The sequence below is a fragment of the Erythrolamprus reginae genome, chromosome 1 (genome assembly GCF_031021105.1).
Source record: "Erythrolamprus reginae isolate rEryReg1 chromosome 1, rEryReg1.hap1, whole genome shotgun sequence".
In the NCBI taxonomy this organism is placed as follows: Eukaryota; Metazoa; Chordata; class Lepidosauria; order Squamata; family Dipsadidae; genus Erythrolamprus; species Erythrolamprus reginae.
Window position 1 is genome coordinate 57,153,167 of NC_091950.1, and position 23,381 is coordinate 57,176,547.

Genomic DNA, 23,381 nt, shown 5'->3' on the forward strand with positions numbered 1-23,381 from the left:
AGATCCGGACAGATCTTGACTCCGACCAGAATGCAGTGTTGGCTGACAACGAGTCAGTCGAGGTGACAGAGGCTCATCTTAGTCCTGTTGTGTGGGAGGAGTATGACCTAGTGATGCCTGATGAAGTGGACAAGGTCATGGGAGCTGTGAGTTCCGCCACCTGTTTATTCGACCCGTGTCCTGACTGGTTTCAGCCAGCAGGGAGGTGACACGGGGCTGGGTCCAGGTGATTGTCAACACTTCTCTGAGGGAGGGGTCCTTTCCGGCTCCCTGCAAGGAGGCAATTGTGCACCCCCTGCTCAAGAAGTCTTCCCTGGACCCAGCTGTTTTAAACAACTATTGTCCTGTGTACAACCTTCCCTTTATAGGGAAGATTGTTGAGAAGGTAGTGTCGCTCCAGCTCCAATGGTCCTTGGATGAAGCTGATTATCTGGGCCCTCGGCAGTCTGGTTTCAGGCCTGGCTACAGCACTGAAACTGCTTTGGTTGTGCTGATGGTTGATATCTGGTGGACCTAGGATAGGGGTCATTCCTATCCTGTTGCTTCTTGACCTCTTGGCGGCTTTCAGTACCATTGACGATGGTATGTTTCTACACCAGCTGGAGGGGTTGGAAGTCTGAGGCACTGTTTTATGGTGGTTTGCCTCCTACCTCTCAGGTCGGTCACAGTCAGTGTTGGCAGGATGCCAGAGGTCAACTCCTAGGTCCCCCCCCTGTGAGATTTGCCAGGGGTCAGTCCTCTCACCCCTGCTGTTTAATATTTACCTGAAACCACTGGGTGAGATCATCCGACGACATGGGGTGAATTACCTTCAGTATGCTGATCATACTCAGCTTTACATCTCCACTCTGTGTCAACTCAGTGAAGCAGTGGAAGTAATGTGTTGGTGTCTGGAGGCTGTGATGGTTTGAATGGGCATTAATAGGCTCAGATTCAACCCCAACAAGATGGAGTGGCTGTGGTTTTGCCTCCCAAGGACAATCCCATCTGTCTATCCATTACTCTGGGGGGAGGACTTTTGCCCCCTTCAGAGAGGGTCTGCAACCTGACCGTTCTCCTCGATCCACAGCTGAGTTTAGAAGACCATTTCTCGGCTGTGGCGAGGGGGGTGTTCGCACGGGTGCAGTTGGTGCACTAGTTGTGGCCCTATTTGGACAGGGAGTCACTTGTCACAGTCACTTACGTTTGGAGACTGCAAATAGTGCAAAATGCAAAACGTGTGAACATAAACGAGCTCCATTGGTTGCCGATTGGTCTAGGGACACAATTCAAAGTGTTGGGTAGGGTCTATAAAGCCCTACATGGCTTAAGACCAGATTACTTACAGGACCGTCTCCTGCCTCATGTGTCCCAGCACCTGGTTAGTTCCCATAGAGTCGGCCTTCTCCAGGTCCCATTAGCCAGGCAATGTCATCTGATGGGGCCTAGGGGCAGAGCCTTCTCTGTGATGGCTCTGCCCCTTTGGAACCAACTCCCATCCGGAGATTAGTGCTGCCCCCACAATCCCCACAGTCCACAGTCTGTAAGGCTTTGAAAACTTACTTCTGCTGGCAGGCCTGAGGCCATTGAACATCTAGCTCCGGACTGTAGTATAACTCTGGTAGGAGTGAGTAGGGCTGTATGATTTTAAATTTGAGGTTTTAGATTGTTTTAATTATTGGATTTTGAATTGGTTTTTGTATTTTTATATGTTGTGAGCTGCCCTGAGTCTTTGGAGAAGGGCGGAATATAAGTCCAATAAATAAATAAATACATTTCCAGAGACTATTAATCATTTTCAGAGAATATAAATGCCCAAAATGTTTTAAGATGCTAAATTCTGAAAAGGCTGTGTTACCGAGATATCACCCCGACTAGCAAAAAGACATCAAATCAAACTGCTTGTTCTGAACCAAGATTTCAGCTGATCCATCCATGAGGAGGCTCTCTGGCAAGGAGACTGTGAAAGAATACCCACAGCATGTTTTCACAATTTCAGTTTCCAAAGAAAAATTGTGCCTTATTTGAAATGACCCTCCCCAATCTTTTCCTCTGAAAACATTTACTGGCCTGTTTCCTTGTTTTTCCTATTTCCTTTTGCTTCTAGTAAATAATTAGCCAACGAAGAACTGCTGAACATGGTTTGATCCTGTGACCGCTGTTCTCTAAAGACCTTAGTAAGCTAATAAGCTTTCCTGCTGCTGTTAGCTTTGTCTGAATTTTAAATGTCTTCTTCCTTAAAAAAAACTCAAGACATTGCACTTTTTCCTTGCTCTGATTATTTTTCCTATCCCTCATCTTTCAAGGGTGGTTGGCAATTCATTACTTAGAGTTTGAATTAATTAAATTGACATTTAACTACTAGAGTAGCACTGGTTTCCAATGGTGGTTGATAACATTTCTTGTTTTTATTAAGATTTATTAATATTAAGATTTCCAGTCCAAAATATTCATGAAATTTCTACTGAAAAATTCTACAATCCAAGTGATCATTGTAGAATGATCAATGATCAGATGATCAATGATCCAACCAAATACAAACAATTTGGTTTCAGAAAAAAAATCTTGTAACCTGCAACTCCTTCACTGCAAGAACATATGGACTATGCATCTCCATCAGGGCAAATCAATAGATACAATTTACAAACCCTTCAACTCAGTTGTTCATGACTTCTAAAACTGAAATCCTACGTCATCTCAGGATCCCTTCATGGCTGGATAACTGTTCCTCTCAACAGACAACAAGTTGTCAAAATAGGGAGCACCGTATCTAATCCTGTTCTGGTTAACAGTGGCGCACCCCAAGGCAGTGTACTACCCTGTTTCCCCAAAAATAAGACATACCCCGAAAGTAAGGCATGTCAGGTTTTGCAGAATTTGCTAATATAAGGCACCCCCCGAAAATAAGGCATAGTCAAGTTTACATATGGTACGGTGGAAAAACATACGGTACCATTCAAAGCTGTTCAAAGCGGTACCGTAATAATGTGGCGTCCCCTGCTGGCCCCTTCCATCGCTTTGTACCATCCAGTACAGCAGACACAGTCTGCTGCTGTCTCACCGCTATTACAGTCTCCACTACAGTGCGTAGACTGTAGTTCCTCTGGTGGCCGGAAGCTGCAATAGTGGGAGTATACTGTTGTACCATATAAGTGCCGTCGTTTGTGTGTGTGGGTGCCATACTGAAAGGTACCGTACCGTAATCAGTGTTCTGTATGGTACACTTTCTTTGGGGGTGTCAACTTTTCTGCCTGTTAATTTGTTTTATTTGAGAAATATAAGGCACCTCCCCAAAAATAAGACGTAGCACAACTTTTGGAGCAAAAATTAATATAAGACAGTGTCTTATTTTTGGGAAAACACGGTAAGACTAACACTCTTCATACTCTATATAAATGACCTTTGCTTTTTAAAAAAATATTATTTTTAATTAATTTTTAAGAAATAGAATATAAAACTCACACACAACCTAAATCAAGTGCTCTGTGATCGGTGCCCACCACCAGACAAACATTCACACCCCACCACCAAATTGGGGGTGTTTCTTATATATACCATTTTAAATGAAGAGCAATGTCTCTATTTACATGTTATAAAGTGATTCCAATTTATTCCTTATAGCTTGGTCTCGGATTCTACTAACCATATATCATCTTACCTTGTCCCATTGTCCCATCAGTTGTCGCAAATCAGTTTCATTAACCGAATTCATCCTTTTATCCATAATCTCAAATTGAATATAAATGACCTTTGCGATCACATTACAAGCAACTGCGTTCTCTTTGCCGACAATGGAAAACATTTCAACACCACAGATTATACAGCTACTTTCCAAAAAGACCTTGATTTTGTGTCTGAATTGTCAAACATCTGGCAACTCCAAAACTCAACCAAAAAATACTCTGTCCTACACATTGGTAAAAAGAATCAGAACCCCAAATACAAGTTGAATAAACAAGACCTTACAGACAACCCTCACCCCGTAAAAGTCCTTGGAATACTCATATCAAAAGACCGAAATGCCAAAGCCCACTTTAACAACGTCGCCAAAAAGGCTTCAAGAGTTGCTAATCTAATCCTATGACTCATTGAAGAAATGTCTTCTTGGCTTCTGAATTCTGTGACTCTATGGGAATGGACACCTGCATTGTTGCCTACTCTCAGGGAATGAATAAATTCTACACAAATCAGATACAATCTCTATCTACTCCCTAGCCCAGTGATTTTGTTGTTGCATGGCGAAAGCATGCCCATGCACCTGCACCCATAATGCAATGTGTGTGTGTGTGTGTCCCTCCCAGATCAGATCCATGCATGTGCAGTGGATCTGATCTGGAGCAACAGTTTGTGTCCTGACAGAGTGGGTGCTGCTTGCCACCTCTGGCACATCACAGCTCTAGCCCCAGAAATCCACTCTGCTGGCTAATACAAAGCCATTTATGAAAGCACATAGAATGGATAAATTTCTATTTGTGGAATCTTGTATGTGCCTAAAAATACAGTTGGGTTCAAGGCCCCATATTCCCAGGTAAATGATAGAATTCCTATTTCTTAACACAGATAAATCATATCCATTGAGTCAGACAGTCTTTGCAACTTTGGAACCACATGAATACAAGATCCTTCACTTCTACTTTCTTCCTCCTTCCCACTTCTGCTATTTGGCTTCTACGGGGAAAGTTTTCCTTCAAATAATACTTGACTCCTGGTGACTTCATAGACACCTTCATTTAGTTGTCATGCCAGCAATAAAAGAATGGTATTGCCACAGGTTTATGACATGTAGCTCTGATTCAGTAAGATAAAAAGAGGAAAAATGTTTATTGTGGACATATACTTTGTGTCCAAGGCTCCAGTATCCTAAAGTGTCCTAAAACTTTTCCATATTTGCTTGGTGACACTCAGTTGAAACTCTTACTTGGGTAGACAAATTATCCTTCCCAAACACCATATTTTTAAATATAAAATTAGAAAATACATGGAATGATTACTTTGCCACTTAGAAGTCATTGGCTCCAGTTCAATGTATTTGAGAGCTATTCAAGCCTCCTTTATTTGGCCAATGCTATAACACAAAGATATTGCATAATGTTTGGATAACAAACCAATCCTCAATTGTTTATGTCTGAGTGCTTTCACAATCCTCTATGTGTGCAATAGAAATGAGAAAAATATTTTTAAAAGTAAATATACTTTCAAAATTAAACAATTTCATGGTTTCCATGCAACACCCTTCCTCCCCCAGTTAATTTTATATATAACCATGTGAAAAAATAAAATTCCATTCCATTTTCATTAAATTGAAAGTGAAAATCTTGTACATCTTTACAAGTACATTCGTCTAAGGGGTGTCAAGCTCACATGGTCATGGCGGCATCATGTGATATATCAGGACTCCTCCCCTTTTGCTAAACTGGCTGTGGGCGTGGCTAGCGCATGACCCATTCAGCCTGTGGGCCAGGAGTTTGACAGACCTACTCTAAGTTAAAAAACAGTTTGCTAGGAGTCTGTGTTTCTTCATCCTCTTTTCCTTTGAACTGGCTAGACTTGTTACTCTCTCCTAGCATGAATCTAACTCATAACTTAAAAATCAAGCTGTTTTTAAAAGTACAAGTTCCAATTCATTAAGCAAAATCTTGTCATGCATTAACACAAAGGGACCTGAACAGGAAGAACAATGGGAATTCCCGTTCAGGGCATGGCTGATTTTTATGTCTGGGATGAAAAGGGCTCTGCTTTTTGCTCAGTGGTGAATAGTGAAGTATTGATAGAACTTTTATAATGAATTTTACTTATTTTATTTATTTTTATGTATTTGTTTTGTCAATTACGTATTGGAGGTATACAAAGATATAACAGTGTTTATATACATGATACTGGTAAGAGGGAAGGCATGCTGGTGCACTTATGGACGTCCCTTACTGACTTCTTGGGAATCAGGAGAGGTTAACAGTGGATAGTTTAAGGATAATTACAAATCTTTCCCATGAGATTTCCCCCACATCATATGTAGACAAAAAGAAGAAGAAGTAGATGTTTATCCAAATTACACAAGGTGACTAATTCAGAGAGGCAGAGTTCCCAGAAGCTCAGTGAATTTTGCACTATCAGCTGATAAAGTCATGTGAATAATCTAAGTCACTAGAGGAATGTTCCACCTAATTTTTCACATGACTGTGTCTCATGTCAACAAAACTGCTGTTGCTGCAGCTTTAGTTCCAGAATCCTGGACAGAAGTGTGCAACATTTTCAGGGTCAAAGGCCATGTGCATCCTTCCGATTACCTGCTTCTAGAAAGCCACAATTTGAGGCCAAGGCAAAAATAGAATCTGACAAGATTTTTAAATATACCGGTATATTTATAATGGGCAAAGTTAATTATAGTTATATGATTAACTTCCCTTCAAAAATATAATAGCTTTCTCTTTCTGTCTTATAAAAATGTTATTTTCTAAAATTTGAAATCTCTTAGAACCTCACTTAAAGCTTTCGGGGCTGACTGAGATTGGACCTCAATTCTGGTCTACAGCGGCAATCAGAATATTCATAGACTTCTACATTTCATAGATATCTTAAAACAGAGATTGTCCGCTTGTGACAACTTGTAAAAGACACAAATCCACATACAATTTGCACTTGCTGATTTGTATGCATAAATCTTAAAAATATAATAAAACTAAATAGAAAGCTGTTTTGGGGAATGTTGAGGGGAAGATTGAAGGCAAAAAGAGAAGGGGACAGTATGATGAGATGGTTAGATAGTGTCACTGACACGTGTACATGAATTTGGGCAAACTCCAGGAGATAGTGGAGAACAACAGAAAGGTCAGACATGGTCCTTGAAGTCAGAAAGAGTTGGACACAGTTTAGTGACTGACCAACAACAAAGAAAGCTAACAGATTTCAGCATAATAAGATACTTTATGTTCTGTCGGGCTCTCTGGTAGACTCCTCCCAAAAAATCACAGGTACAAATTTCAGACACACACACGTTTGAAAATTCAAAACAATGTTCTTTATAATAAAAATTCACTTAAACTAAGCCCTCTTTTGGTATAGCAAAGAGCACTCATCTCCAACCAAACTGGTAATTTGTACAAGTCCCTTATCAGTTCTGTGATACTTAGCTTGCAGCTGTGAGACAATTCACAGTCCTTCTTCTTTCACAAAGTGAAACACACTTTGCTCTGGTTTAGTTTCAAAGCGGGGAAAAATCAGCACACAAAAAGTCAAAGTCAGTAAAGCAGTCACGAAACACAATGATCAGATAATCCTCCACAATGGCCAAACCCACAGGCTGCTATTTATAGCAGCCTCACTAATTACCACAGCCCCACCCAACCACAGGTGGCCTCATTTTCTTTGATAATAATCTATCAGTTGTTGCTGCCTATGCATCGCTCTCCGCATGCGTGGCTGTATCATTAACTCTTGTTCTGAATCCAAGGAGGAGATAGATAATTGATCTCCTTCTGAGCTGTCTGCCACACTCTCCTCCTCCCTGTCACTCATGTCTTCTTGGTCAGAAGAGCCTTCATCAGCAGATTCCACCAGGGGTAAAACAGGCCTGCAGCATGTGGATGTCTCCCCCACATCCACAGTCCTTGGGGCAGGAGCTGGGCCAGAGCTAACCACAACACTTTATGCCTTCTCAGTCTACTTTCTAAATCAAGGATAACTACATCACTTTGTCAGGCCACTGGAACCCATGTCACTGTGGGTCTTGGAAACTAAAGGCACATTTTCTCACAATTTTGAATTAGGAAACAGAAATTATAAAGTCTTAACATACAATAGGTTAAAACACTCACTTTCTTGATGTGACTCGTATAGAAAATGGATCAGGTGTAATTAGTCCAAACACAGTTTGGGCCAGTCTAAGACTGATCCCCAGTAATCAATTTGGGCATGAAGGAGTAGTACATCATTGTATAGTACATGGTGTCCATGCAGCTGAATACAGTGCTTTGGACTGGCTCTTCTTGGTTGCTCCTCTCCTCTCTTTAGGTAGACAGAATACCTCTCTATTCTGTTTGATGTCCAAAGTTATTTTCTTTCTCCTTCTCTTAAATCACACTTCAAATCTAAGACCCAGGGATTCATAGCTTGGTAGCTCTAGGTACCAGTCACCCTGAAAATATTTCCCTTTATATCTCACTGTGCTTCCTGTCCCTAACTTGCTAAAAAAAAAGATTCCATAAATAAAGGGAAAGCTGCTATGTTATCTAGTATGAAAATGTGCCCACTTGTCCAGAAAAATAATAAAGAGAAATAAAATTGAGGTATCAGAACATCCTATGAGATTATAAGAATCAACCTCATTTAATTTTGTCTTCTGGAAAATGAGCATATCAGTTTCCACTGCAGTTCATTGTGCAAGGTAGTCTCAACGTTTTATATATTTATAGTCAACCCCAAAATTATTTTTTTGTACTAAGGAATATTTAAAGCAAATTTAAATCTTTTGCATAGGAATTTAATGGCAAAGTTGACAATAATAGAAAACAAGCATATGGGGAAATGTCCTCAGACAACATATGATTTATATTATAAACTCACACAATAATGCATAATTGTTTCAAGAGATAAAGACAGTCCATACAAATAGCCACATCACTTCTAGACCCTGAGTACAAAAGGTTATCTTGTGATTTTCTAAACTGTTTTATCAAACTGATATTAGAGGACTGAAGACAGGCAAACTGGGTGACTAAAGCTTTTCCACTCCAAAGTCTTTGTTAACATTGTTTCCATTACCTTAAAATACACAGTATAAATCATGAAAATAAATACATTTCTGAAGGTCTTCTTAGAGCACAGATCTTATGAAATGCTATGATAAAGGTGACACACTTCTCAATATCAGATTTAAAAGAAATAATACATAACTGTAAGGTGTGGCAGAAAAGGCCTCTTACACTGACGATGACAATATATTAGTCCAGCAGAGCTACCTAACAAAATTGTTGATTTATGCCTCTGCCAAAGCAGTTTAGCATCTTAACTGATCAATGGTAAGCCAAACAGCTGCCAAAATTAGATGCCAAACACAATAGGCAGACAGGCAGATAGATATAGATATTTCTTGGATAACAACAGTAAATTAGACCAGAATTTCTAAAGCTAAGTGTGACATCATGTGATGGCAATCCTGACACTTCCCCATAGTTATTGTTAGGTGAGGATTACAGCTTGCTAAGTGAGTTCCAGGGGGCTCACAAGCAGCAGGTAAGTAGCTGATGCCCAGAAGGGGAGGCCATGTAAGTAGCCCACAAGGCACAGTGCAAGTGTAGGAAGGTTGTTGGATGGAGAATGGTGAGTGGGAAGCAGGTGGGAGAAGAGTGCAAATGATTGACAATGACTTGCAACATTCTCTGCCAGTTTCCCATTGATTTTGCTTCTGGGAAGCCAGTAAGGAAGATTCTAAATGGTGACATGACTATGAGACACGTCAAAAGTGCAAACAAGTTGCCAAATCAAAATTTCAAGGACCAGTTGCAAGCACAATTCATTCAGTACCATCACAACTTTGAATTATTGCTGAACAAGTAGTCCAAATGATAGATAGATAGGCAGATAGATAGATAGATAGATAGATAGATAGATAGATAGATAGATAGATAGATAGAATGATGGATGGAGGGATGAAAGGATGACCGATTGTAAATATCAGAATTATTGGATGCCATCACAGATTCATGTGTGAAAACCATCATCTCATTAAACTAACACACAAGATTCAGCTTCTCGTGGCCAGGTTATGTGTCTGGATTTGTATTGTTGTGGAGAGCTCTGAAGAGCCACATTCTGTACCCAACATGAAATGTTCAGAGGACCAATAGTAGAAGACAACAATGATTCCTCAAATCAACTGTTTTTTCATAGCTCCTATTATAATGGCAACAAGGAATTGTATGAAAGCTTAAAGACACAGATAAATGAAGAGGCCTGTGATTCATGAAAACTTTTGCTATAATAATGTTCTTTTTCTTTGCCTTCTCCACTCTTGTCATCTCTTCTTAGGCTGATGCTTTCCTTCTTCATCCAGGTATAAAGGTGATTACCTTATGCAGGTTAGACTCAGGCATACACACACCTAATCTAATTGCCAACAGTTCTCCCTGGTTTTTAGCAGGTATCATTATCAGTCCTATATAGAGGGTTTGGCATGCAAAAGTAAAGCTTCTACTTTGGGCATGTAGTTCTTCTCCTTTGAGAAGTAAATTACTGATGCAAAACTGCTTTCTGATACACTCCTAAGAATGTATTTATGAACAATAATGGGATAGAGGAGACATGGAATGAAAACATTTCTACATTAATTTATGGTCAGACTCTTGATTGTTAATTGTATCTTCATGGCAAATTATTTTGTGCCTGGAAATATAAAGATGGGTGTGAATTGGCTGTCATACAATGTGTGCAAGTAGAAAATATAACAGACATAAAAAGAACACGAGAGATGGACACTCAGATATTTTTTTTGTTCATATCAGTAGAAACTATATTGATACACTGAGGTTTTATGTAAGTGCACAGACCTCTACAGCCTCCCACATCAGTTTACCATTAGATGGGCATTGTAGGCCATCTTAGGCGGGATATGTGAGAATCTAATCATTCCGAGCTACCATTATTAATTTTTGTTCTGCTAAAGAGAAATCCAATCCATTTTGATTTTTCTGTGATGACCATCAAAAACAACTTGCACCCTTTCTGTTATACATTGAAGAGATGATGCTACAATGTCTAACAATTTGCCAAGAGGTCCATAACTTCAAGACCATTTACTTTGTGCCAAGGAATCTGGCACTAACATTATATCAGCCATTCATGGTTTGAGGCTCTATTCAAGTGGTATTTTTTCCCCTTTCCAAGAATGAACTTTCCTTAGATATTCCATATATAACTGCAAATGAATTCCATCAAGTAAATGCCCCAGATGAGGATTGCAAATGCTATCCATGTCACCACCTAGAACAGAAACTGTATTTTGGAGAGTTTCTGCTGCTGGAGGAGATGATTTCGAAGAAGAAACATCTAAAGCAAGTTTGCTTCAAGAGGATAGCCTTGCTGCTACAAGGCATCTGTGTCTTTGATAACGGGAACCGGTGACTCTTCTCCACCAAGTTGTTTATAAATAAAGCAGAAAGTCAGCCTGGGCTCTTTATTCAGGAGATGGGATTTGATCTGATAAGGAAGGGCATCATCATCCATCTGCATAGTTTTGTTATCAACTTGGAGAAACAGCCCATAGTCCTGGGGCTCTGACACTTCAAATTTCTCAGCGCACTGCTGAATTAACAGATGAGTCGTGGAGTCGGTCCGATATGCCAGTGTCCTTGTTTTAGCATCAACCTCCATAAAAGAAATTGCAATGAAATCCTGGAAAAAAGGAAGATCACTTTTGAAATAACATTGATACTCATCCTATTAAAATGCAAGCCTATTTATGCATAAAATTTGTGTCCGATCTTTTCACTACTAAAAATTGGGATACAAGTCATTAAAAACTAACAAACTGCTTTTAATAAATTTCTAAAAGTTAAAAGAGAAATAATACTATTTTTATTAAAATACAGTAATACTATTTTTATATAATCCTCATCATCCTCATTATAAAATCTAATTAAATAAATACTGTTTTAAAATATGGTTTTAAAGGTTAAGATGTGGAAGAAAACATTAAAATATGGGACAAGTATATAAGAGTAGATACTGCAGAGGTCAGCAGTATCAGTTTTACTACAAGCTTGGATTAAGATAGTTAAGTAATTGAAAGTCAGGACTGATAGGGAATGTGGAAGAAGTTAATGATTTTTAGTCATATGATTTGAGGAAACAGAAAGTGTGTTGGATTTCTTCAAAAAGATTAAAGATTCTCACATGTTCTAAGCTTTGATGAAACTAAGTAATGAATGCTTTCCATGCAAAAGGCCCTAGATTTAGCTCCACTTCTGATAGGGCTGGGAAAACCTCTTGACTGAAACTATGAAGCAGGGGAATTCCTTTGGAGCAGGGGTGTCAAACTCAAGGACAGGAATGTGCTTAGATCTGGTCCACAGGGTTACCTTAGAAACAGCAAAGGACTGATCCCCTGCCACCCTCTGACAGTGAAAATGGAGCCCAGGGGAGCTGCACACGGACGGCGTTCTCCCCCCACCCTCAAGGATAGCAGGAGGATGTCGCGGCTGAAAATGGAGCTCAGGAGCCTGTTTTCGCTGGCAGAACGCTTGAGCCCAAGCGCCACCACCGATGCCCCCAACACAAGTAATGTCAAGCTGGCCATGCCCTCTGGCTTCCCCTGAGGTCAAACACAACTGATACAGCCCTCAATGATATCAAGTTTGACACCCCTGCTTTGGAAGAAAACAGCCCAAAAGTAGACAGGTAGTCCTCAACTTACAACAGTTCATTTAGTGACTGTTCAAAGCTACAACGCCACTGAAAAGGGACTTTATAACCATTTTTCACATGTATGATTGTTGCAGCTTTCCCATGGTCACATGATCAAAACTCAGACATAGTTTGTAGTTATAACAGTTGCTGTGACATGATGTCATCTAATCACCTTTTGTGACCTTCTGACAAGCAAAGTCAATGAGGAAGCCAGACTCATTAACAACTGTGTTAATAACTTAACAACTCCAGTGATTCACTTAACAAATGTGGCAAGAAATGTCAGAAAATGGGGCAAAACTTAACAATTGTCTCATTTAGCAACAGAAATGTTGGCCTCAGTTGAGGTCCCAAATCGACCACTTACTGTGTGGTCTTATTGCAGCGTTTTCAATATAAAGTTTTATATACATTTGACAATTTAAATTTGTTAAAGTTAGGAGAAGAATATTTTAAGAACATTGGCATTTTAGAGTGTTTCTTTATCAGGACTTTATTAATATTATTTGTTTAAATTTATAGAGGGGTTGTTACGTGGTTATTTTCTCTGAACTAAAAGAAATTTGAGTATCCTATTTGTTAGAAATTTGGTTGCTATGGTTTTTTAAATATCACTTTTACTTTGTATTGTTATTTCATTCTGCCTTCTCCCATTCATTCATTCATTCATTCATTCATTCATTCATTCATTCATTCATTCAATTTGTATGTCGCCCAACTCTCTAAGAACTCTGGGCAGCTCATAACCAAAACAAATAAAACATACAGTGTAATATTAAAATCTGTAACAGAACAATTTAAAAACAATTTAAAACCAACAGTTTAAAATCATGCATGCCTTTGTGGCCAGATCCCGATGGTACACTATCAGATCAACGGCCCCAGGCCTGCTGGAAAAACCAGGTCTTTACAGCTTTCCAGAAGGCCAGTAGGGTAAGGGTAGTCAGGATCTAGGGAGGTAGCAGCCACAGAGAAGGCCCTCCCCCGTGGACCTGCCAGCCCACACTGTTTAGCTGACAGGACCCAGAGAAGACCAAATCTATGGACCCTTTGTCAGTCGCTGGGATCTTCTACCAGGTGGTCTCGAAAGTGTCTGGCCCTAAGCCAGACTTTATGTTAGATTGTATCTTAATGTTTATCTTGAAATTTAATATTTAACATGGGAGAATAAAAGAAACTGCTAATCAGGGCAGACAAATGCATAGCAAGCTAGACAAACAGTCTTCAGCTGAGATAAAAACGCTTTGTTTTTGTTTTGATCAATTTCTCCTAACTGTAAAAGATTTGAAACTCAGAAGGCAGCTTTTGATTGTAATATCTGAAGAACTATTTGCAATGTGTAGAAAGAGCACAAAAGCCAGACACTCCCTAGCCTTAGATAAACACATGTAAAGCTTGTTACACTATATGGAAAAAAAGTGTTTGCTGCCACCTTGAGGTTAGAAAATTGCCCAGGAAATTTGAGAGTGGCACGAAGGCCCAGCCAGTTTCTTGTCATCCCCCCTTTAATCCCAGCCAGAGGAGCCTTTCAGTGGCGCTTAAGGAGGCTTTGGAAGTGCAGAGCGAACAAAGCATTTTCCTTTCTCTGGGCACTTGGACAGGGAATAAACCTCTGCCAGCGCCCAGAGAAAAGAAACTGGGCTCCTTCACTCTGGGCAGCCAAGGAATCACCACAATGAAGGAAAGGCAGCGGCTACAAAGTGAGTGAGCAAGAGGAGAGGGGAGCCCTTCAGCATGGGAAGGAAGAGGCAGCAGGAAGCAGCAGCAGGAGCCAGTGTAGGGGAGGCAGCCTTGCGCCGGGTGTATGGGAGGCACATGCTCCTCCTTGTCACCTCAGAGTCCCTCTTTTAAGTCTTAAAGTTTTGGATTGTTTTGATTCCCCTCATCTCACCTTCTTCCTTCGGCAGCGACTCTCCTCATTCTCTTCTTCCTCCTCCTCCTCCCACCCAAATTCCGAGCTTTTATTTCTTTCCTAATGGTTTGCTTGCATTATTTGCTTTTACATTGATTCCTATGGGAAAAATTGCTTTTACTTAAGAATGTTTCTACTTAAGAACCTGGTCACGGAATGAATTAAGTTCTTAAGTAGAGGTACCACTGTACCTTAAAAACATACATATTTATACATTTTTAATCAGTCAAACAAAAATCAGTATCCTATTTCATACCTATTTTTTATCCCGTTCATCAGTCTGTTTTCCTTCATTCCGTTACACTCCCCTCCTATCTCCATTCCCTCCTTCTATCTTCTTACTCCTCCTCTTCCCCCCCTGCTTCCCTCCACTCCTTCATCCCTCTCTTCACCTATCTACTTCCTCTTTCTCCCTCTTTACCCCTCCCTGAGTGTTTCTTATTTCAATTTATTCATTTGATGTAGTTAACAATCACTTTCTAGTCTATCATCTTGCCCATTGTATACCTAAAGTGGATGATTTTTTTCAGTTAATCATTGCCTTGAGGACACTAGCTTTTATTTGATCTATGACTCATTCATTGGCTGCTTGCAATCCATATTTTCTTAGGAATCATCTACATCTCCATTATTCAAAAGCATTCATCCTTCTCTTTGACTATTTTTCAATGCCAGCCTTCATTTTATTTTATTTAATAAATTTATATGTTGTCCGTCTCATTGTCCAAAGCAAATCTGGATGACCACATATATGGTGTATGTATGCATGCATGCATGTATGTATGTGTTTATATAATTCTGCATTCCTTAATATATGTTAAGTGTATAGGTTGAATAAATCAGGGGAGAGTATACTGTATGTTCATATCACATCAGCAAGAGTGTCTTACATTCCTTGGCTTTTTCTAAAACCAGACTGAACATCTGGCATCTCTTTTTCCACACAGGGTTCTAAGCTGCTTTGGATGATCCTAAGCATTATTTTGCTACCATGTGGAATTAAGGATATTTTACAATAGCTTGCACACTCTGTTAAGTCTCCTCTTTTTTTGGAAATGAGATGTAGATTAACCTATCTTCCAATCCGCTGGGCACTCTGTTCTTCTCCAGATATGTTATATTTTACTATGAGTATATCCTCTATAACCTTCATTATGTATTTTACTATGTGTAATACCCACTAAAACCCTCATTATGTATTGGACAAATCAATCAATCAATCAACCAAATAAATAAATGTTGCTATAGCTTGGTTAAAATCTTCATTGATTCTTCTTTTGTTGCATGCAATCTTTCAGCTGGCATTCTATCAGCTCCCATAGTCGTCTGCTTTAGAACACTGTTCTAACTGGATCTTCTAGTACTAGAGATTCTTACAAATAAGAAATATCTTCTGAAATATCTTGGCTTGTGACATCTTTACTGTACTGTGCTTCATTATAGTCCTTTCATCTTCCTTTGTTCTCCTTTGACTTGGTTACTATTGGCCCACTGACTCCTCCCACTTATGACTGTATGACTGTAACTTGTTGCTTGTTTCCTTACGATTTATATTAATATTAATATTCTAGAGAAAGTACAGAAAACAGCAATCAGAATGATAAGGGGACTGGAAACCAAGTCCCCAAAGAGAGGTTGCTGGAACTGGGCATGGATAGTCTGGCAAAAAGAAGGGCCAGAGGGGACATAATAGCAATATACAGATATTTGAGGGGTTGTCACAGAGAGCAGGGGGGTCACACTATTTTCCAGGGCACCAGAGGGCCAGACCAGGAGCAACAGATGGAAATTGACCAAAGAGAGATTCAACCTGGAAATAAGGAAGAACTTTCTGATGGTGAGAACAATCAACCAATGGAATGTCCAATCACACTTGGCCAATAAATAAAGAATTATATTCTATTAATTCAAGGAGTGCTAAACTTTTTTTCTGCATTTAAAGATCTTTAGAAAAAAAATTCTTGTTTGTCAACGTCTGTTTTGATCTTCAGTGTCTTTAACATTGTTTTTATAATAGCAATAATCCATAGACTTATATACCACTTCATAGTGCTTTGCAGAGCCATGGTGCCACAGTGGTTAGAATTTATTTATTTATTTATTTATTTATTTATTTATTGATCTGCGCATGCGTCACTCTAGATAGACGCACCGAGAGAAAGCTCCCTCATGTGAAGAAGGAAAAGTAAAAGTTAACCCTCGACAACCCTCTCTAGCTCGGTGAAAGTGGATTGAGAGGAAGCGAATTGAACAAGCTGTTGAAAACTTTATGAGAAGGAGTTAAAAGTTGAAGCAAGTAATAGTTTTTAACGTGTGTAAGTGGAGAAGCGAGAACAAAGGAAAGATGGCGTCTACTTCGGAGTTGGAAGGAAAGATGGATTTGTTGCTTAAAGCATTTGCTGACATGGGACAGCTGCTCCAAGATATGAAAAAGGAATTATCGGTCGTTGGTGCTGGAATGGCAGACTTGAAAGAACAATCCAAAACACAAGATCAAAGAATTGGGAAACTGGAGGTGGGGAAGTCTCGCCAGGAACTCCGCATCATTAACTTGGAGGACAGACAACGGAGGTCTAATCTTCGTCTGAGGGGATTTCCCAAAGACTTTGTGGAGAGTAAACATCTTATTCAAGAAATCCTTCAGTGGTTCAATGAAAACAAGGTTAAATGTGACCTACAAGAATTTGAAAGAGCGCATTGGGCTTTTGGATCTCGGAACAGAGGGGATTCAAAAGACATTATTGTAAGGTTTGCCTCAGAAAGGAGAGCGGCAGAAATATTCAAAGAGTTGAAGCAGATTCTAAACTTACGCTACAAAGCTATTCCAATACGTGTTTTAAAAGATCTGTCTGCTGAAACCCTCAAAATGAGAAATCAGATGAGAGAGGTGACCTCCCAACTTTATGAAAATGGAATTAGGTTTTCATGGCGTTATCCAGCTACAATATTTGTTTTTAAAGATTCCAAGGCTTTCCAGGCGAGATCGTTGGAAGAGGGAAGAAATTTGCTTCATCAGTTGGGGTTATATCCGGATGGAGCGTCCCAGGCACAGACATCGAAAAACCGGCCAGAAGCAGCAGAGGGAGAGTTGTTTATGCTCCAACCGATCCGTGTAGCAGAACAAAGCAAGGCGGAGAAGATCGCAGCACTCCAGAAGGAACTGGATTCTCTCCAGGAGAAAGAGAAAAGGGATGAGCCAAGGGTCACCCGCCAGAAGAAAAAATAATAAACTGAACTGAGCTGACTTGCTAATATGGTACTATGATTTTCAACTAACTAATCCCTTTCTTGTGTACTTTTTAAAAAAAAATTTCGCTAATTAATAAGGGGAGAGGAGGGAAGGAGGGGGGAATCTTTTGATATGCTGTAAAATGGGGAGAAAGGGGGGAGCTTTCTGGTGGAACGCAGATCCAGGGGTGCCTCTCGATAACGAAAGTTTTTTTCGTTGCCTCCCCCTGGGGGGGGGTTAGGGAAGAGGCACTAGGGTGGGGATTCATGGTAACTAAAAAACATTTTTCCGGTAGGCTCTGTTTTGCAGGAGGGGGAAATGTATTTAAAATTATGTAAATGGGTGATATAGGGTTATTATCGTTGAATGTAAATGGTCTTTCATCACAGAAAAAACGTTTTAGAATCATGAAGCTGGCTAGGGACAGTAAAGTTGATATTTTACTTTTATCAGAAACTCATAAAGGAAGGGAAAAAACAGATAGATTAGTTACAAATAGTGAGTGGCAACAAGTTTATGAGTCGAGAGGGACAACCAAATCAAAAGGAGTCGCCATCTTGTTTAACCGAAGAGTGTACTTTCAATTAATTAATATTAAAAGGGACAAAGATGGCAGAATGTTATTTATTAAGGGGAAAATAAAAAATAAGTTAGTAACCTTAGCGGTAATTTATGCTCCTAATGTAAATGCAAAACAATTTATAATAAATGTAAAATGGAAACTAGATAATTTTGCGGAAGGTATAGTGATCTTAGCAGGCGATTTCAACTTGGAATTAACAGCAGGGAGGGGGGAAAAGAAAAAGTTACACTTAAATAAAATCAATATGACGGATTTACATGAAAACATAGTAAACAGAGACACCTTCTACTCTGCAAGACATAATAAATGTAGTTGTATTGATTATATGTTAATTAATAAGACAGATGAGGCAAAGCTTAAGAAAGTGGAAGTGAAAAGTATCTGGTTATCAGACCACGCACCTCTCTTAGCAGTGATTGAGATAGGGACCGGCAGGAAACAAAGAATTTGGAGATATAACCCTCTGGTTTCAGCTAATGAGGAGAATAGAATTAAATTACAAAGGGAACTGAATGGATTCTTTTGTATTAATGCAACAGGTGAGATTAAACAAACAATAGTCTGGGATACACATAAGGCTGTTATGAGGGGTAATTGTATTAGTACTGAAGCTTTTATTAGGAAATCTTGGGAAGCTGAAAGGAATAACTTATTAAGAGAAATAGATTTAATCCAAGACACTTTAAAAATTACAAGAAATAGAGAATGGAATTCACTATTATTACTTAAGAAAAAGAAATTACAATTACTTGATGAAGAAAGATGGAATAAAATGAAGATGATTATAAAACATAGAATTAGGGGATGGGGTAATAAATCAATGAAGCAAATGGTACATTATCTGAAAAAAAGAAAAGAGAAATCCCATATCTCTGCTATATCTCTGCTTTAAAAGATAAGGAAGGTGTAATTAAACGTAGTAATGTAGAAATGGAAAAAATAATGAGAGATTTTTATGGGAACTTATACAAAAAAGAGTATGTTATTTCGCAAACCACAGAGGTTAAAAAGAAATTAAAGGAAGAGGATAGACAAATGCTAAATGCAAAAATTACAAATGATGAGATATCTAGAGTTATTAAAGGGTTGAAACCTGCTAAAGCCCCAGGCCCAGATGGTTTTACTGCTGAATATTATAAAATGTATATGAATGAATTATTACCGCATATGGAAAAATTGTTTAACAATGTAATGGAGACTTTTGAAACTCCACAGACGTGGAAAATGTCAGAAATTATATCTGTCCCAAAACCAGATCGTGATTTAACTGACCCTAGTTCTTATCGCCCTATCAGCTTATTAAATCAGGATTATAAAATATTTATGAAAATATTGGCAAACAGGGTGGAGAATATTTTACCAAAAGTAATTGGAGAAGATCAATATGGATTTGTTAAAGGAAGGAAGATTTATGAACCAATAAGGAATGTGGTCAATGTTTTACACCATGCTACCAATACCAAAAGATAACTAAGTATTCTAAAATTAGATGTCTATAAAGCTTTTGATAAAGTTAACCATGATTACCTATTTCAACTATGTAAAGATTTAAATATGGGAGATTCATTCTGTAGAATTATGGAAACAATATATAAGGATAATATAGCTCAAATCAGAGTAAATGGTAACAGAACAGAAACGATTAAAATTCAGAATGGAACTAAGCAGGGTTGCCCACTATCCCCAATGTTATTTGCATTAGCAATTGAGACCTTAGCAAACAAAATTAGAAATGATAAGGAATGGAGAGGCTATCAAATAGGGAATTTTGAATTGAAATTAAATTTGTTTGCAGATGACGCTATAGTGATGTCTGAAACCCCAATAGAAATGATGAAAAGAATAATGATACTGCTCCAGGAATTTAAAGATCAATCTGGACTTAAGGTTAATATAGAGAAATCAGAGATACTATGTTTAAATACTGGCCCTAAAGAGCAAATCGAGATACAAAAAATATCAGGATTGAAATTAGGTTGTAAAAAAATGAAATATTTGGGAATTTGGTTGTTCAAGAATCCAATAAAAATAGTGACGGCCAATTATAACCTAATATGGAAAAAAATCCAGAAGCAGATAAAAAATTGGAAGAGTAAAAAGTTAGGAAGAATTGCTAAGATCAGGGCCCTTAAGATGATGATAATACCAAAAATGATGTATTTGTTTCAGGTTCTACCGGGTAGTTTTCCTGAGGCGAAACTAAGAGAATGGGACAACAAATTAAATTTTTGGATTGAAGGAGACAAAAAACCTAAAATAAGGAAGCATTGGCAGTTTGCACAAGAGAAAGAGGGGGGTTGGGGTAGCCCTTGCCTAGTATTATATAGAAATGCATTTCAAATGGAAAGGTTAATGGAACTACAGTTATGGGGGGAAAAGAAATGGGTAGAGTTAGAAAAAGAGTCTGCGGAGAGGGGCGGCATACAAATCTGATTAAACTAAACTAAACTAAACAATAACATAAATAATAAAGAATTATTATTTAAAAATTAGAGTAGAACAGAAATTAGTAACTTAAGTGATCCTTTTAAAGCATGTTTAGAAATATGGTATAAATGGCAGAGGAAAAGTGGAAGAAGGGTATCCAGGCTATCAACGTTATATGTATTGAATACAGGGGATGATGTTAACTTAAGTAGAATTATCAAAGTATTAAATAGTAAAGGGATAACGAGAATTGAACAATAATGTGAGAAAGATGGAAGAGTTAGTAGAACTCGATTGGAATGGTGGATTGGTAAACAGAAATGGTTGCAGATTAATGCAATAAGCACATATTTAAATAAAAGTGAGAATAAAGAAGCTTTCTTACGAGAAGAAAATTGCTTAGAAAAAATAATAAGAGAAAAAATAAATGAGAGTAAAGCACAAGCCGGTAATATATACAGAATGCTATTGCAGATGGAAGAGGAAGTAACAAAAAGTTTGACAAGATGCTGGCAAGATGATTTACAAATAGATGAAAGGGAAATGAAAGAAATAATAGAAAATATATATAAGATTAAAAATACGAGAGTTAGAGAGATGAGAAGGAAAATTCTACATAAATGGTACTATACACCAGTACAAATTGCACACTTCCAGGGGAAAGAGAAGGGTAAATGTTGGCATGGGTGCCAGGAAAAGGGAATTTTTATGCATATGCTCTGGGAGTGTGCAGAAATTCAGAAATTTTGGAATGTAGTGCAGAACGAAATTAATAAAATGTTAAACATTAACTGGATAATTACAAAAGAAATAGCAATTTTAATTAAATATAGGGAACTAGGAGAATTCAAGGAAATTAAAGCCGCAGCATTGGAAAGTGCCCAAGCGGTGATGGTATTAGGTTGGAAAGATTCTATAAAATGGACATTACAAAATTGGTACTGGTACATGGTGGACCACATACATTTTGAAATCATGGAAATAAGATTAAACAATTTCGATGAGAACAAATTGGAGAAGTTGATGGTGCGATGGAATAAGGTAAAAGATTATATGTTAAGTAGAATCTGTGATGTAAATATGAAAAATAAATTGCAATCACTCTTTTAGTAATACTTGATCAAGATAGAGCCAAGGAATAATAGATAAACAATTAATTTTTTTTTGAATCCTCTTGTATGGGTGGTGGGGGTGATGGGTGTGTGTGTCGTTGTTAGGTGATGGGCACATGCACTGTGCACTGTTATATGTTTGTTTTATGTAAACTTTTAAAAATCAATAAAAATTTTATTTTTTAAAAAATATTTATTTATCTATCTATCTATCTATCTATCTATCTATCTATCTATCTATCTATCTATCTATCTATCTATCTATCTATCTATTATTTAGATTTGTATGCCGCCCCTCTCCGCAGACTCGGGGCGGCTCACAGCAGGATACAACAATTCATGACAAATCTAAATATAATTTAAAATATTTAAAAAACCCCATATTTCTAAACAAACATACACACAAGCATACCATGCATAAATTGTACATGCCCGGGGGAGGTGATTCAGTTCCCCCATGCAGTACTACAGGATACTTCTGCTGTCTGCTGTCTGCCCAGAGGTTTGGCAGTTCGAATCTCACCGGCTCAAGGTTGTCTCAGCCTTCTAGCCTTCTGAGGTGGCTAAAATGAGGACCCCACGTTATTGGGGACAATATGCTGAATCTGTAAACCATTTAGAGAGAGCTGTAAAGCATTTTGAAGTGATATATAAGTCTAAGTGCTTTACAGAGTCCGTATATTGTCCCAATAATCTGGATCTTCATTTTACTGACTTTGGAAGGATGGAAGGTTGAGTCAACCTTGAGTTGGTCAGGATTGAACCCCTGACAGTCAGCAGAATTAGCCAGCAATGCTGCATTCTTACCACTGTGACATCATGGCTTCTTAATATTTATAATGTTACTTCTTGTTTCATTTAACACTCTTTGTAAGTGTTTGTGAAGTTCCTTTTGAAATGTTTGTCTTTTTTGGCTTGTGTTCTTGGCAATTTCCATAATTTGTTCTATTTGGTTTGTTGATATTTTTTTCTCTTCTTAAAATTCAATATTAACCAAGATTTTTCACTGTTCATTCACCTTCCTATATAAATGTTACAATTTATAAAGAGTTTTCACTATTGTTTTTACAAGTTGTTTTACCTTCATTTGCTTCCAATAGATTCTTTTGTGATTCTTCTTGGATATCAATACCTTAGCAGTGATTTTACTGTGATATTTCTAATATTAGAAATATCTATAATTTCTTTTTTCTTCTTATTGTCCTCTGTTGACTGACATTCTCTTCTTTGTTGCTTGATGTTGGAAGCTATTATTGCTGCCCCCAAACAGGCTGTCTTTTGCAAAAGTTGAATGTACTGAATCTGTTTATTTATTTTATTTTATTAATTGGATTTCTATGCTGCCCCTCTCCTCACACTATACTTATATTCGACTTATATATTCTCCAAATCATAGCTAGTTACTTCTCACACACTCTTTAATGTTTTAATTTTAATTCATATAGCGTAGAAATGCTTTTATTCTCCCAAGCTTTAAAAATAGTTATAATAAAAACCCCTGTCATTCATTATATGTTATCTAGGTGCTTAATTTGAGTCTTATTTATTTTCCAAAGTTCTACTTATTAAATCTTATGCCTTACAAAATTGTTAAGAAGACTACTATCAACCCGTTCAATTGACAAAATTGAACGGGTCCAAAGACGGGCTACAAGAATGGTGGAAGGTCTTAAGCATAAAACGTATCAGGAAAGACTTAATGAACTCAATCTGTATAGTCTGGAGGACAGAAGGAAAAGG

The 23,381-nt window shown here is 38.1% G+C and overlaps 1 protein-coding gene across 1 annotated transcript in view; it reads right to left on the reverse strand.

The window, feature by feature from the left end:
• Nucleotides 1-8,433: 8,433 nt before the first annotated feature.
• The window catches only part of RIN3 (Ras and Rab interactor 3), a 133,696-nt gene continuing 118,748 nt past the window's right edge, over nt 8,434-23,381 (reverse strand). Inside the window, exon 10 of the mRNA XM_070753586.1 lies at nt 8,434-11,364. Within this exon, the coding sequence (XP_070609687.1) occupies nt 11,056-11,364 (309 nt within the window). The 3' untranslated portion in view covers nt 8,434-11,055. The remainder of the gene's footprint in view (nt 11,365-23,381) is intronic.